This window comes from Montipora capricornis, chromosome 2 (genome assembly GCF_036669925.1).
Source record: "Montipora capricornis isolate CH-2021 chromosome 2, ASM3666992v2, whole genome shotgun sequence".
Lineage (NCBI taxonomy): Eukaryota > Metazoa > Cnidaria > Anthozoa > Scleractinia > Acroporidae > Montipora > Montipora capricornis.
Window position 1 is genome coordinate 29336078 of NC_090884.1, and position 12729 is coordinate 29348806.

The following is a 12729-nucleotide window of genomic DNA, read 5'->3' on the forward strand; positions in this document are numbered from 1 at the left end:
CTGTCGTACTTCTTTTAGCTTTGAATCGTCAAGTTTTCATAACAACCATGAACTGGAAAATGGAAATGTTAAAGCTTTTCTTCAGTTGAGCAAAATCAATTTACACCTTCCTACGCCTTCCTCCTTTTCATAATTACTTAAGGGGAATCTATTTCAATCTTCTCCTTCTTTTCCGAGTCCTCTTTACTTTCCTGTAGTTCGCTTTGTGTTTTACTGCCATTGTTTTGGGAGGGGGGTATTTACATGTATATGCGCAGCTTTCTCTTCAGTTTTTCGGAATTAAAAGTAATTCTACTATATTGAAATTAATATTTTGGCAACTGTTAATTGTACATTTGTTTGAGGCTACTAAATCGTAACTTGCGTCATTTTAAAAGTTATTTATTTTATTTTACTTTTGTTTTCGTAACCTTCATCACGATACTCAATTGTTGATTAGAACTTGATTCAAGGAAATGCAGTAACGATCAACCGGTTCCATTTGTCATAGACTGTGGCTGTACCAAAGGAGTGGGTTTTTTTATTCCTGTCTATATTGGCATGAGCAAACTCATAATGAGAATTTGGTGCTTTGGGGGTAAATGATGAGTGTTTTTCAATAAAGAAAGGGAACCATTTACACGTCAGGAAATTCGATCTTGACTGATCATATCCTTCCAAGACCCGTCGTTTAATCATACCGTCTGTGGTGTGAAAGGCTTAAGAAACCAGATTTGCATGCTAATTTCTTTTCATTGCTTCCCAAGTTTAATTACATTAGGTATATTTTAACACATTGCATACTTGGCCCAACGATTGCCTAGTTTAAAATCGCGAACATCGTGTATAAGTGTGAGAGGGTCGACCTAGACAATATCTTTGTTGAAATTTAGAGGATTTGGGTGGGAGAAACGTGTATATTAATCATTGCGTTTTTTGTTCTTGCGGCTGTAAAGAGCGTACATGTCGCTTTGAAAGTTTTGAGATGGGCGTTTGAAAGACAATGGAAAAAAAAATTCCGTACTGCACCAGCGCCGAACCGATTTTCACTTTAAACTCATTCATCCAAAAATCTGTCCAAGTCGCCCGATGACACACGCTCGGCGAAGTTCAAATCATCCCAGGAACTTTTTGGCATGCCTTGTTCAAATTGGGGAGCTTATAGCACGCGCGTTTTTGAGACGCGGAAGGCAACCGGAAGAAAACATTTCGAGTGCCAGGATTGCGGTTTCCCCCATATTTTTTACTAATCATTCTCCACTGGAGAAAAGATACTTGGCAATGTGAATGTGGTTGTGTGAAGACAAGTTAAAATGGAAAACGGCTTACTTCCGGTAGCCCTCCGCGTCTCAAAAACGCGCGTGCTTAAGCTCCCTAATATCACGCCAACAGCTCCGTTCATTATTTGGTCGCGTGTAATCAAAAGTAGGTGAATTAAACATCTTTTCGTTTTGACATTTCTGGTAGTAAACACGTCAGTAAACACGGTAGTAAACACGTCAAAAGTCGTCACGTCAACTAGAGAAAAAGGAAGCGAAGAGGGGTCTTAATATTTATAATATTTACGGTGTCACGTCTTGGCGTTCCTTTTTAAAAATGGTCAACCTTTTTTATCGTCTTTATTGTAAGGAAAGCTCAAATTTTTTGCAGTTTTGGCCTTTTTGCCCCCTTTCTTATTTTCTTGCTCTTTAGATTCTTTTTAATTATTCTACAACGGGTGGTCGACATCTGTGGCAATGTTTCCTGCGTTTTTAAGTGCTCTTTTTATATTACAGACTTTTCCTTGTAGAACAGTTTTGTGCAATTCCTTTTTTCACATGACAAAGGTACTAGGACTTAGGTACTGAGTTCGAACAATATGCTAACACTCATTTGGTCAAGAAAATACTGCTAATGTGAAATTCGATAATTAATCTTTAAGTGCCTTCAGTTCCTTTCTTCTTACGACCAAAGAAAATTTGACCTTGATCCCTTTCGTGGATGTTCAGACTTCCTGGCTTCGTGTTAATGCTTCTCGTGAAAGAGTTGCAAATTAGTTTAAGTCGAGTGTTTTAAGTTTCAAAAAGTGCGTAACATTTTTCTAAAGGTAAATTTGAGCTTTTACCGGAATCTGACACTGGTGTATGCCCTGAGGAATTTTGAATCAAGTTATGGGCAGATGTTCGTAACAACTGACTTGTAAGATTCGGTTACTAAGGGAAAAGACAAGCAAATCAAGGGCGATAATCGCTTTAAGTTGTTAGAAGTGGATGAATCATATTTTTGTCTCTTTCAAAGTATTTTCGCAAACAGAATCTCAAGCCGCTGTGTTCGGAGATGGGCAATTTTCTACGAAATTATATAGGTCTCTGGTTTCGTTTAATATACGAATGACAGGCGCCATGCTAAACCAAATTAGTCTGGAGCAAAAGGCGTGCTAGGAGTGAGTTTATAAATTGCACTGGAAACATGGACTTTTGCTATTATCGACCTCGCCATGGCTGACCAGGTTTGCCTTCATACGGTAGAGAGACAAACACAAGTTGTTGAACATTACAACACTTTAATGCTCACTCTTTGTGTTCTAAATTTCATTTGCTCTTTCGTAGCCAGCGTTGGAAATCTTTTCGTTATCTACGCTCTGTGGAAAGTGTCATCAATTCCTTCCAACTTAAAAAGCTTGTTTTTGAGTCTCGCATTCTCTGATTTTGCTGTAGGATTGTTTGCCCAACCAATACATGGTGCTATAACGGCGGTCATGCTGATGAAAGTAGCAAATGAAAACTTTAACTTCACGTTTCTGTGTCCGGCGGTTATGATGGTTTCCCGCGTCTCTGGTTATCTTTTGGCTGTTGCAACGTTCCTCAATATAACTGCCATTGCTATCGATAGACTTCTTGTCCTCTCTCTTCATCTACGGTACCTGGAGTTGGTGACTCCAAAGCGCATCGTCATAACCTTGGTATCGTTATGGTTTACAAGTGCGGTTGCTACCTCTCTGTACACGACATTTCCTAAACAAAACAGTGTGGTGACAGTGGTTTTAGAATGCGTTGGACTCATCTTGACAGCTGTAGCAAACATTCGCATTTATCAGGCTGTCAGATATCACCAAAATCAAATCCGAAGCCAGCTTCAGCAGTGTTATGATGAAGCGAGAGAAAGACTCCGTGAAAGAAAGTCCTCCATTAGCGCTTTGTATGTTTTTGTCATATTTGTTGCCTGCTACATTCCCAATTTGTGCGCTGCTGTGCTATTGATGGCAGATCTATCTCAAATTTCCTTCCGCGCGATTTACAATGTCACAGCTTCTCTCGTACTTCTCAATTCGTCTTTAAATCCCATTGTGTACTGTTGGAGATTTCGGGAAATGCGTGCAATTTTAAAACGCGTGGTTCGCAAGATATCACCCACAAATGGTTGTGGACAGTGACAATGCCTGTCGTGACAACTATAGTAGTTCTTCCTCAGAAATAATAGTCTGAGAACGCGAAATTTTTGTAGCTGTATTTTAATTTGCATATTATATTACTTGGCCTCGATGTATGGCCGTTTTTGCCTAAGCGGGGCTTTATGCAACATAATGAAGCTGTTACAAGATATCATGGCCATATCACAGTACAGGGCCGCGATGACCGTCCGATATTTCTTAGGAGTAATGTGTGGATTCAAGTCTGAATAACTGGATTGTGGGGACCGGCTCCACAATATATGGCCCTTATCCTATTTAGCCTTAATTCGTAGATATACCTTTTTTCCAACTCGTAGTGATTTGACTTGTCCGGAAGTTATTACATTTAGAAATCACTGGCGATCGTTCCAGTCTGATTGGCTCTAAGTAGTGCGATTTGTTCACGAATCGCACTATTTTTTTGCCCTAAATCGTTCCTTTTCCCCAGCCAATTAGAAAGGAACACGAAAACAAAACAACTAATCAGATTTCAAGGCTTGTTTAAGGTAACCAATCAAATTTCAGGGAAATGAAAGACATAGAAAACCATTTTGTGGCGAATTTCGCAACTTTTGTTCCCAACTGGATCAATAAAATATCAGTATTGACTAAAACCCTGTATTTAAGGTGGCTGAACATAGTTTTTGTTACCTATGTTTTATTTACCTTTTTCTCTAAAAGCAAGCAAGTTAACAACACGAACTTTGGTTTTTTTTTTTTCAGTTAAGCTGACGTATATGCCGTTGCCATAGCAATATGAATAAATATAAACACGCTTTTAAAATCGGTTTTGTTTATTTGCAGAAAATCTGACTATAAGATTTTCTTTATAATTTGCATGCAACAAGCTTGTAACTATGCTCACACGCTAACGCTATTTTAATAATAATTTAACGGAGAGATCTTTAATTATCCCTTGTTGAAGGTTCAATGGAATATCTAGAATTTCCTCGGTTAAAGTTCAAATTTTTGTCAATACTCCAGTTACTTATTTCCTTAAGTATTTTCGTGCCAAATTTCGTTAAATTCTAACAAGTGGTTCTCAAGAAATAGGCGTATTTCGGAGAAAGCTGTTCCACATTCAATCGCAACTTTTTACCTTACTACGCATGCGCTGCATTTTAACTAATTATATAAGTTCTTTCGAGGTTCTTTCGATAACAAAGAGAAATCTGCGAATTGCGGAGCTCGCATCGTTACCTTTTCTAACATACATTTCTCATAAAAGACTAAAATCATCAAAACACTTTGTTCAATTATGAGGGAAAATAGTACAGATAGCGGAAGCATTGAGCAAATAAAATTATTGCTGTATAGACACTTTCCCGCATTCATCACAAGCACCAAAGTCGATCGGAACCGGCGATCTTAATCCTATTTCACTCTATGATCTGTGGGAACGATATCAATCTACCATCTCGGAACAAATCAGGACTGAGCTGTTTAAGTTACGCGATTTTGAAACGCAACCGAAACGACTCTTGAAGCTGACGTTCACTCCTCATTGAGTCATCACATGTTTTAACAGGGGCGGCGGAGCGGGAGGGGCTCATTTTACCTTGAAGGAATTTGATCGTCAGAGTGCAGTCTAAAGGGACGTCATCTTCAGAGTTTAGTGAAAGGGTGATGTCACTCATTTGTATAAATACTCCGGTCTGTGAACTGACTGGTCAACAAAAATGTTACTGGCTTTCTATCATGTGAGCCCAGAGAGTAAAGACATGAGTTGGTTTACTTTCAAATCAATTTTAATTTTAAGCTCATTTTTTAGTTCACTCTCAGTATTGAAACACAAGAAGCACAGATGTAGATATTTCAAACATACCAACTTATGTCTTATTGCTTCAAAATGTAAACGAAAAATTCTCTAGATCCAGTGCAAGCTATTGTTCACCCAATGATCTTATAATCGGGAAAACAGAGACAAGACGGTCAGTTCATTTCGTTTTATTTCTGGTTTATTTACCACACAAGGGAACAAAAGAGCAAAAACACGTAGAGAGTGGAAAAAGGTAGCCGGGATAACTACAATGACACTACGAGGCTTTTAATATTGGGGATCCTTGCTGAAACTAAGATGGATCACGATATTTTATATCTAGGTTATAAACTTGAGTTTTTATGCGCGCATAGCTGCTGACCTTGACGAAAATGCCGAAAAATGTAAGTATTTTTATTGTTGTAGTTGTTGTTGTTGATGTTGTTGTTGTATTCCTCAGTTGCTAAGAGGAAGGTCTTGATTTCAGAAGCAAAATCTAATTCATACAAAACGAACGTTGCAGTCGCTTATGTGAAGCAATGCGTTTTCTATAGTCTACGATACACTTTTAACTTAGTCAGCTTTCGTTTTACTGAGGCCTTGAAAAAAGCGTTCATATCCGCCAACGCGCGACCCGGGCTACCGTCAGAATATAAAAAAAGCTCTGTAAATTGTCTCCAAAACAATCTTCTCGTGTTTAAATTAATTATTCCGCAGATTCAGGTCCTCTTTGTCGTCAGGAACAACCTCTACTGAAACCTCCTCCTCAATTGGTTCTTTTCTAACGGTGTGCGCGTGCTTTAAATCATCCTCTGTTTTCCGCTGACCTTGATGCTCAGGCCTGTCTGAGACGCTTATCTGAATGTTCCTGCCCCCACAAGCCTTGTCCTTTGTCGCGTCGACCTCAAGAACATTGGACTCAGTCAAAGTCGCTCTCAAGGTGGCTACGTCTACGTCTTCAGGTAAAGTCCGCCTCCAACACAAATGTCTTTGAAAGCATGGTTTCCTATGCTTCTGCGCACAAGTACGAATCCCCGTCACTGTCAGTTCCCGACCAACCAATCTCAAGGAAAGTTCTTTGGGGTCGAAACCTTCAACGTCCACGGAGAGCTGATAAGTAGTCTTATCATTTCTCGTCACCAAAGCCTGTGGGACTCTCATACGATCATCTAGCCTCCTCGAGTGGATTGTTGGAAAGTACCAATCGTGGTGGTGGAAAAATGGATCTATTGTAAAAGGCTCGTGTTCAAAAGGGTCCCAGTTGACGAGATCACGAATGCTCTGTCTGTGTCTTAATCTGTAACAAGATAATACATGTGACAAGATAGGAGTGTTTTGCTAACGAAACTACACGTTTTCCTTTTTAAATGTTTCGGCGGCAACTTGCATGACGACTGAAAAAATCACCTGGCTTAGTCAAATGGTGCGAGAACTTTTTTTCGGGTGTGTCAGTTGATGAGAGCGTTAACTCGTAACATTTAACGGTTTTCAGGAACTTGCATCATAAACAAAACAAACGTCAACAATTTGACCGAATGAGGGGGACCATTTTAAAGCCCCTGGATCCCTGACACGGCAAATATTGGCGACACACAACGCGTGAAACATTTCTTGCATGATGTTCATGTTAATTAAACGACCCAGCGCGGCGAATCAGGGACGGCCAAAGTTGCGTGAGTAAATTACTTCTCAAACAGTTACGGAGAACCTCTATGAAGAAACTTTCTAAAACAACAAGAAGCTACTGTATACTGTGTCTACAACAAAATAAAGCGATGATATTCAATGTCTCCTAGCAGAGAATTACTGTTTCTGTTGGCTTCTTCCCGATGCCACTTCCCGAATTTAAGGGCAATTCTCTACAACTTAAGGCTGGTAATAATTCTTGACGTACTTACACAAAATCACCGAAGGGGTCGTTTATCAGAAGAGATCCTTGACCAAGCTGACTCAGTGCAATAAGCAAAACGAGAGAGGCACACAAGTTTGACGTTAACATTATGAACTCAGAAGTCTGTCGCTAACGATGAATTTCACTCAACACTGAACTACATAGAAAAGAAAGCAACTTTTATTAGGCTTTAGGACACGTCACACATTCAGAGATGATTCTTTGAAGAACGGCCACGTATACCTTCCCACACAACTATTCTGAAGTCACGTCTTGCTTTGGTACAAAGAATTGCATCATCGAAGAGGTCGTGAAATTGGGAACGTCCTCGAGCTCTACAAACGAAGTCCAAAAAAAACCGGTCATGTTATGAAAAAATTGATTTAAATTTAAAAAGATTAAAATGGCAGTTGAAATATTCCTGGAGGGGAAGACGGATTAAAGAAAATAAATGTGGTAGTCTTGAGTCCCGAATGATTTTCGCCGGAAGTTGATGCAAGAATAACGTCATCCAAATGATTTTTGCAGTCAGCGGATAGTCAGCGGTGAAGAAGCACTCTTCTGCGCATGTCGACACGTCAGATATCCAAGATGGCGCTCACATTTTACAGTTTACTTGAGGCTTGCCTTTTAGTATTGAATGCTGTCGCCGTTCTTCACGAGGAACGTTTTCTAGCAAAAGGTATGTTTAACAAGGTTTGGGTATCCAGTGATCTTATATAAAAATCCGATCGGCGTATTACCTGCGAGTAAAGGCGCTATCATTTGTTGACATTTCCCGGCGGTGCATGGCTCTTAAAAGGTTTAAATGCACTTGTCGATCGCGAATGCACTTAAAATACAGCTTATAGTCACGCCAAACTAGGCGTCTTTTTTTTAATGTGGAACCTCGCTATAAACCACCTAAAAGACACAATAATTATTTTTTGCTCGTGCACCGAATGGTAAGTTGCAGTATGTCAGTTTCGCATTTACATGTACATTTCCCTCAGCCTTTTCTTCCTTTTCCTATGCATCAGCTCTCCAGGGGGTCATGCCATAGATATTTATCTTTGCTATTCTCGTATCCTAACCGTTTGCGTCACTGATATCATGCCATCAGGGAATGAACTGCTTAGTCGGGTTGCTGAAAGGAGAACATCTGTCTGCAACCTTTCCCCTACCAAGGATGGCATAAATCCATACCCTCAAATTTCGGCTGCCTTCTTTGATAAACATGAAAATCTGAAACATTACACCTTAGCATTTTCATCCACATATGATATGAGGGGGTAGGGGAAGGGTGGGGGGGGGGGGGGGAAGAGGTTCACAGCGGAAGAAATTGTTAGAATCATTCTTGTAATAGACTTCCAGCTTGTAACTGTCAGGAACTGTCAACACTGCACAGCCATTACTGATATATTTTTGTTTGTCTCTAGTGGGTTGGGGAACTGACCAGCTATCAGGATTCGGTGAAGAAAGAGGAACAAAGCATCAAATTATTAATCTCATACACTCAATAAGAACTGTAATGAGAAGTAAGTGTTACACTGTATGTAAAGAAGACTTAGAACAGAAATAACCTGTGCATGTCATGTGATGGAGACTTGATTATCTTATCACATTCATGAACAGTAGAAGCCCATTTAACCCTTTAAGCCCCGAGGGGTTCCCCATTGGCGAGTAAAATCGTCTGGCATTAGACAGAGTAAAATCGTCTGGCGTTAGACAGAGTAAAATCGTCTGGCGTTAGACAGAGTAAAATCTGTAAGTGCCATTTGGCACTATTGGGGCTGAAAGGGTTAACCCTTTAAGCCCCGAGGGGTTCCCCATTGACGAGTAAAATCGTCTGGCGTTAGACAGAGTAAAATCTATAAGTGCCATTTGGCACTATCGGGGCTGAAAGGGTTAAAGAAGCCTGCCAACTAGCAGTTTTGAGCTGTTAATGTCAAATTGAGACACGAGCCTTTGATTGATAGACTGGGATTTGAAAATCACTCCGTCACTGATTAGTTGCCGTTTACACGGTAATCAAAGTTATTGCATAGCCCGCACCTTCCTATTACCTGCAGTGGTCCTTATTTAATACAAAATTAACAGATTACCCATGGGTAATCGGCTAGAAATTACAGTAGCAAGAAATTAGAACTTCTCTGAGAATTACTCTGTTTCTTGTTACAATGTACTTATGTTGAAAAAACTGATTTACAAAAAGGAATAATTATTTTGTTTGGGTTAAGTGAACTTCATCAGCCACAAAAAATATTGAATATGAAGAAGGATTTTATCAGTTTCATTTATGTCCCAAAGGGACTGAAATATTCCATTTCTTTAATGTTTATAGGCCACTTTGAAAAATACCATAATACTCTTTGTTTGCCCTCCAAAAGTTTTGCATAAATTTCTCTTGGGACTTTCAATGGTCCAAAGAGGAAATAAAGCAATGCTTATACAAAATTTTGGATGGCAAAAGAGTATTAAGGATGGTACCTACTAATTCAAAGTATTTTTGCCCCGGTTTATGATTATGCAGGAAATGTAGATCTTAACAAGTGTTATTGACATCCAAAAAGAAAATTGGGGGTAACCACACATTTTTCAAATTGAAGCTTACCTAATTATCTCTCAAAAATGCATGGTTACCCCCAATTTTCTTTTTGGATACCAAGAGTACAAATGTACTTATAATTACTAAGATCTACATGTGCTTTCTCCGGTTAGTTTTAAACCGTGCAAAAACTTAATATCACTGTATTGGGAAGCATCACCGATAGAGAACCCAAGTATCTCGAGATGCGCAGAATGTATGCGCAATAACAATAGTAGTCACCGTCCTTAAAGAGTAGTATGATATTTTTGAAAGTGGCCTATAGACCTCTTTCATAATGGCAGCCAAATGAAACTTTCTTTTGTTTTAATGCTAATAAGCCTTTCTAGCTTTGCTATGACAAGCAAATCTCAAAAGAATATTTGGGTTTCAAAATGAGCGCAGTAGGTCTAATTTACATAAATACAAAAGAATGTAAAAGTGGTCTGTTGTGCTCTGAGTACAGGAGATTATTTTGTTTTAAAATCATGATTCAAGAGCACGAAAAATATCGTTGATTTCATCACTGTCATTCTTGGGGACTTTGGGATGGTCCTTATAGGAAGTCTGTAACAATGAGGCAGAAAAGTAAAGTGACAATCTAGTGAAAATAGAACATTGGATTGGTGATCAATTATTTTGACAAGGTTTCAGTGAATCCTCTTTTAGAGGTAACACTTTATCTGTGCTTGTTGTGTTTTGGCTGTCCTGTTTGTATGGTGCATTACAAGTCATATATACCGGTATGTTAGGAAAACAGGTAGCACTGGGGCAGTGAGGTGACTGTGGTGATTTGCCCAAAAATTCAGACTTGTCACCTATTCTTGTGTGTTTTCAAAGGAGACTACTGTCAACCATGTTGATGTAATGTCTGGGTTTTTATCTCATTACAGTTCCTCTTATATTACTGAATTCAGTGACGATATTGCTGCTACTGCTGATGGGATAATAAACTTTTGAGATAGAGAATATATCAGACATGCGCACATTGAAGCAAGATCGAACTGAGTTTAGGGTGATATAAAAATGGCACTACATTGTTGCAGTGCGATGATTGGTCAAGTTGAAGATGAAGCAAGGGTCAAATGAAATGCGAAGACGTACAGATGCCAATGTTACCAATGGAGAAACATGGCTTCACTTGCCACAAGATGGCCACCCTGAATTTTGCAACGATCCAGGAAAAACTATCTTACCGCTTGTATGGTTATTTTTTCAGTACAGACCCAAATTGACTCTATGTTGCAGAGACGTACACTCTACCACAACATAATGTATGTAGTTAGTTTGATTTTCAGGGAATAGTGTATGAATATTAAATTATTGATAGCTCCCAGCGATTGCAATTGATAGTGTTTGCTCATGTAAGCAGCGGCCAACTTAAGGATAACTTAATAATCCATCTTTTCCTTATGTTGAGTTTTGCGTTTTTTCTTCTATCGTGTCTATCATAGCTGCTGTGACTAAGAATGGACGTGAGGCTGGAGGTGACCAAGGGCAGCATTCATGAAAGCATCTTAAGTCATAACAACCTCCTAAGATATACATGTATCTTAGGAGATAACTAGTATTCACAAAGACCTCCTATATTGAGATAAGACCTCCTATATTGAGATATGTTAATTTTTCTCCTAAACTTAGAAGGCCAAATTAGATTTCCTGACTTGTTAAGACATGTCTTAAATTCATGGCGACGGCCATGTTGAACGCGTCCCGGGAGGAAGGGTGGGGGGGGGGGCGTACTCCCGACAATTTAGGATAGGTGTGTGCCGCCAAGGTTCTCAAACCCTCACCCTATTTAAGGGTAGAAAATCGAGATTTGATATACTTTTTAGGGCCCAAAACCAAAAATGGCACCCTATTTAAGGACATTCGCGCCCAAAATGTTTCCACGTTCAGATTTCTTTAAAACCTGCCACACAGAAAGGTAATGATCTACTTTTGCCAAAAGGGCAAAAAAATCGGGGGTCACCGTGCTTGTTTTCGAGATCATGAGGTGCGCCTTTAGAAGCTTGCGTTATTTTAAGACGATCTTCGCTTACATCTGTCAGCAATAAAAAAAGCTACATTAGTGAAATTTAGATCAGGTAAACGTACTCAGTTCAACATAACTAATATAAGTAAATAAACTTTTGCAGTTGATGTCTTTTTCTGAGGTGAAATAGACCTTGAAAAACGATACATATTAGTCTCAGAAAATAAAACTTCCGTAGCACCAGCATAAAAGGCGAAATATTTGTAACTTCTCACTTACAGATTATTTTTATTTTTTGTTAAAATGGACCAAATCAGGAAAGGAAGTGATCTACGGAAAGAAAAATGGGGGTCACCGAGCATTCAAGAGAGTAAAGTCGCTGCTAAGTTCTCAAAGCGATTGTCTATTCGCACTGTCACGTCATTGCGTGACATTTCCGAGAAGACCTGGGTCCACAGCTATCCCATGATGCCACACGCTTTCACATTCCATTCTTGTAGAAAATGTTTGCGCCTTTAGCATCGTGTTTACCTTCGTGGTCTGCGAAGGTCTGCGATGCATGACGTGTGCGTGACATGCGCGAAAAAATGCCCAGTAGCAATGGGCGCGAACGTCCTAAGGGAGTGAAAACGTGTATTCAGGCGTGTAGTACAGTTTTAATGGACCACATCTTTTGCCCTTTGAGGTGGTACTGCAATTTAGTGACCCTATCTAAGGAATATCTTAGGGCGCTTTCCTTTGTCAGAACTGGCCGGCCAGACCCGTCATTTTGCAAAGAGAATGCAACAATTTGAAGAAACACTTGCACGATAATCCCTCACATTCTTATGGAAAAATATATATCATCCTCGAGGTTTGTTAATTTGAAGGCGTTGGAGAGTTATTCCTCTAAAATGCCCGGTCTGGCCGGTTAGTTCTGTCAAATGGAAAGCGCCCTAAGGATCACAATAAATACCAAAAAGGATACCCTATTTAAGGACTGAGCTCCTCAAAAACCCTACGCTATCGGGCGGCACTTACCTATATAGCGTATATAAGAGAGTGCGCCCCCGGGTGTATCGCAACCGATCAAATCCGCTCGATAATGAAGGTGAAATCCTTCGGAAAACTATTGCTCTCCTCAGGAAGA

General features: G+C 39.6%; 3 protein-coding genes across 3 annotated transcripts; 2 read left to right on the top strand and 1 right to left on the bottom strand.

The window, feature by feature from the left end:
• The first annotated feature begins 2455 nt into the window (after positions 1-2455).
• On the top strand, positions 2456-3391 carry LOC138037073 (melanocyte-stimulating hormone receptor-like). Its single transcript, XM_068883080.1, has one exon. It carries the CDS (start codon positions 2456-2458, stop codon positions 3389-3391), a length of 936 nt encoding a protein of 311 aa, XP_068739181.1.
• Positions 3392-5150: 1759 nt separating this feature from the next.
• Positions 5151-7440, bottom strand: LOC138039270 (spore protein SP21-like). The gene is made up of 2 exons (XM_068885481.1): positions 7067-7440; positions 5151-6465 (listed from the first exon to the last, which is right to left on the bottom strand). Exons 1-2 carry the CDS (start codon positions 7165-7167, stop codon positions 5871-5873), a joined length of 696 nt encoding a protein of 231 aa, XP_068741582.1. The 5' UTR covers positions 7168-7440; the 3' UTR covers positions 5151-5870.
• A 142-nt stretch (positions 7441-7582) lies between these two features.
• Positions 7583-11851, top strand: LOC138039271 (immediate early response 3-interacting protein 1-like). Its single transcript, XM_068885482.1, has 3 exons — positions 7583-7741; positions 8478-8576; positions 10519-11851. Exons 1-3 carry the CDS (start codon positions 7627-7629, stop codon positions 10572-10574), a joined length of 270 nt encoding a protein of 89 aa, XP_068741583.1. The 5' UTR covers positions 7583-7626; the 3' UTR covers positions 10575-11851.
• Positions 11852-12729: the final 878 nt, after the last annotated feature.

Bases quoted from the DNA above. Each gene is read 5' to 3' on its own strand.
- LOC138037073 (XM_068883080.1), top strand. From the start codon at position 2,456: ATGGCTGACCAGGTTTGCCTTCATACGGTAGAGAGACAAACACAAGTT.
- LOC138039270 (XM_068885481.1), bottom strand. From the start codon at position 7,167: ATGTTAACGTCAAACTTGTGTGCCTCTCTCGTTTTGCTTATTGCACTG. The intron at 6,466-7,066 runs GTAAGTACGTCA...ATCTTGTTACAG, and splicing joins GACCCCTTCGGTGATTTTGT to ATTAAGACACAGACAGAGCA.
- LOC138039271 (XM_068885482.1), top strand. From the start codon at position 7,627: ATGTCGACACGTCAGATATCCAAGATGGCGCTCACATTTTACAGTTTA. The intron at 7,742-8,477 runs GTATGTTTAACA...GTTTGTCTCTAG, and splicing joins GGAACGTTTTCTAGCAAAAG to TGGGTTGGGGAACTGACCAG. The intron at 8,577-10,518 runs GTAAGTGTTACA...ATCTCATTACAG, and splicing joins AATAAGAACTGTAATGAGAA to TTCCTCTTATATTACTGAAT.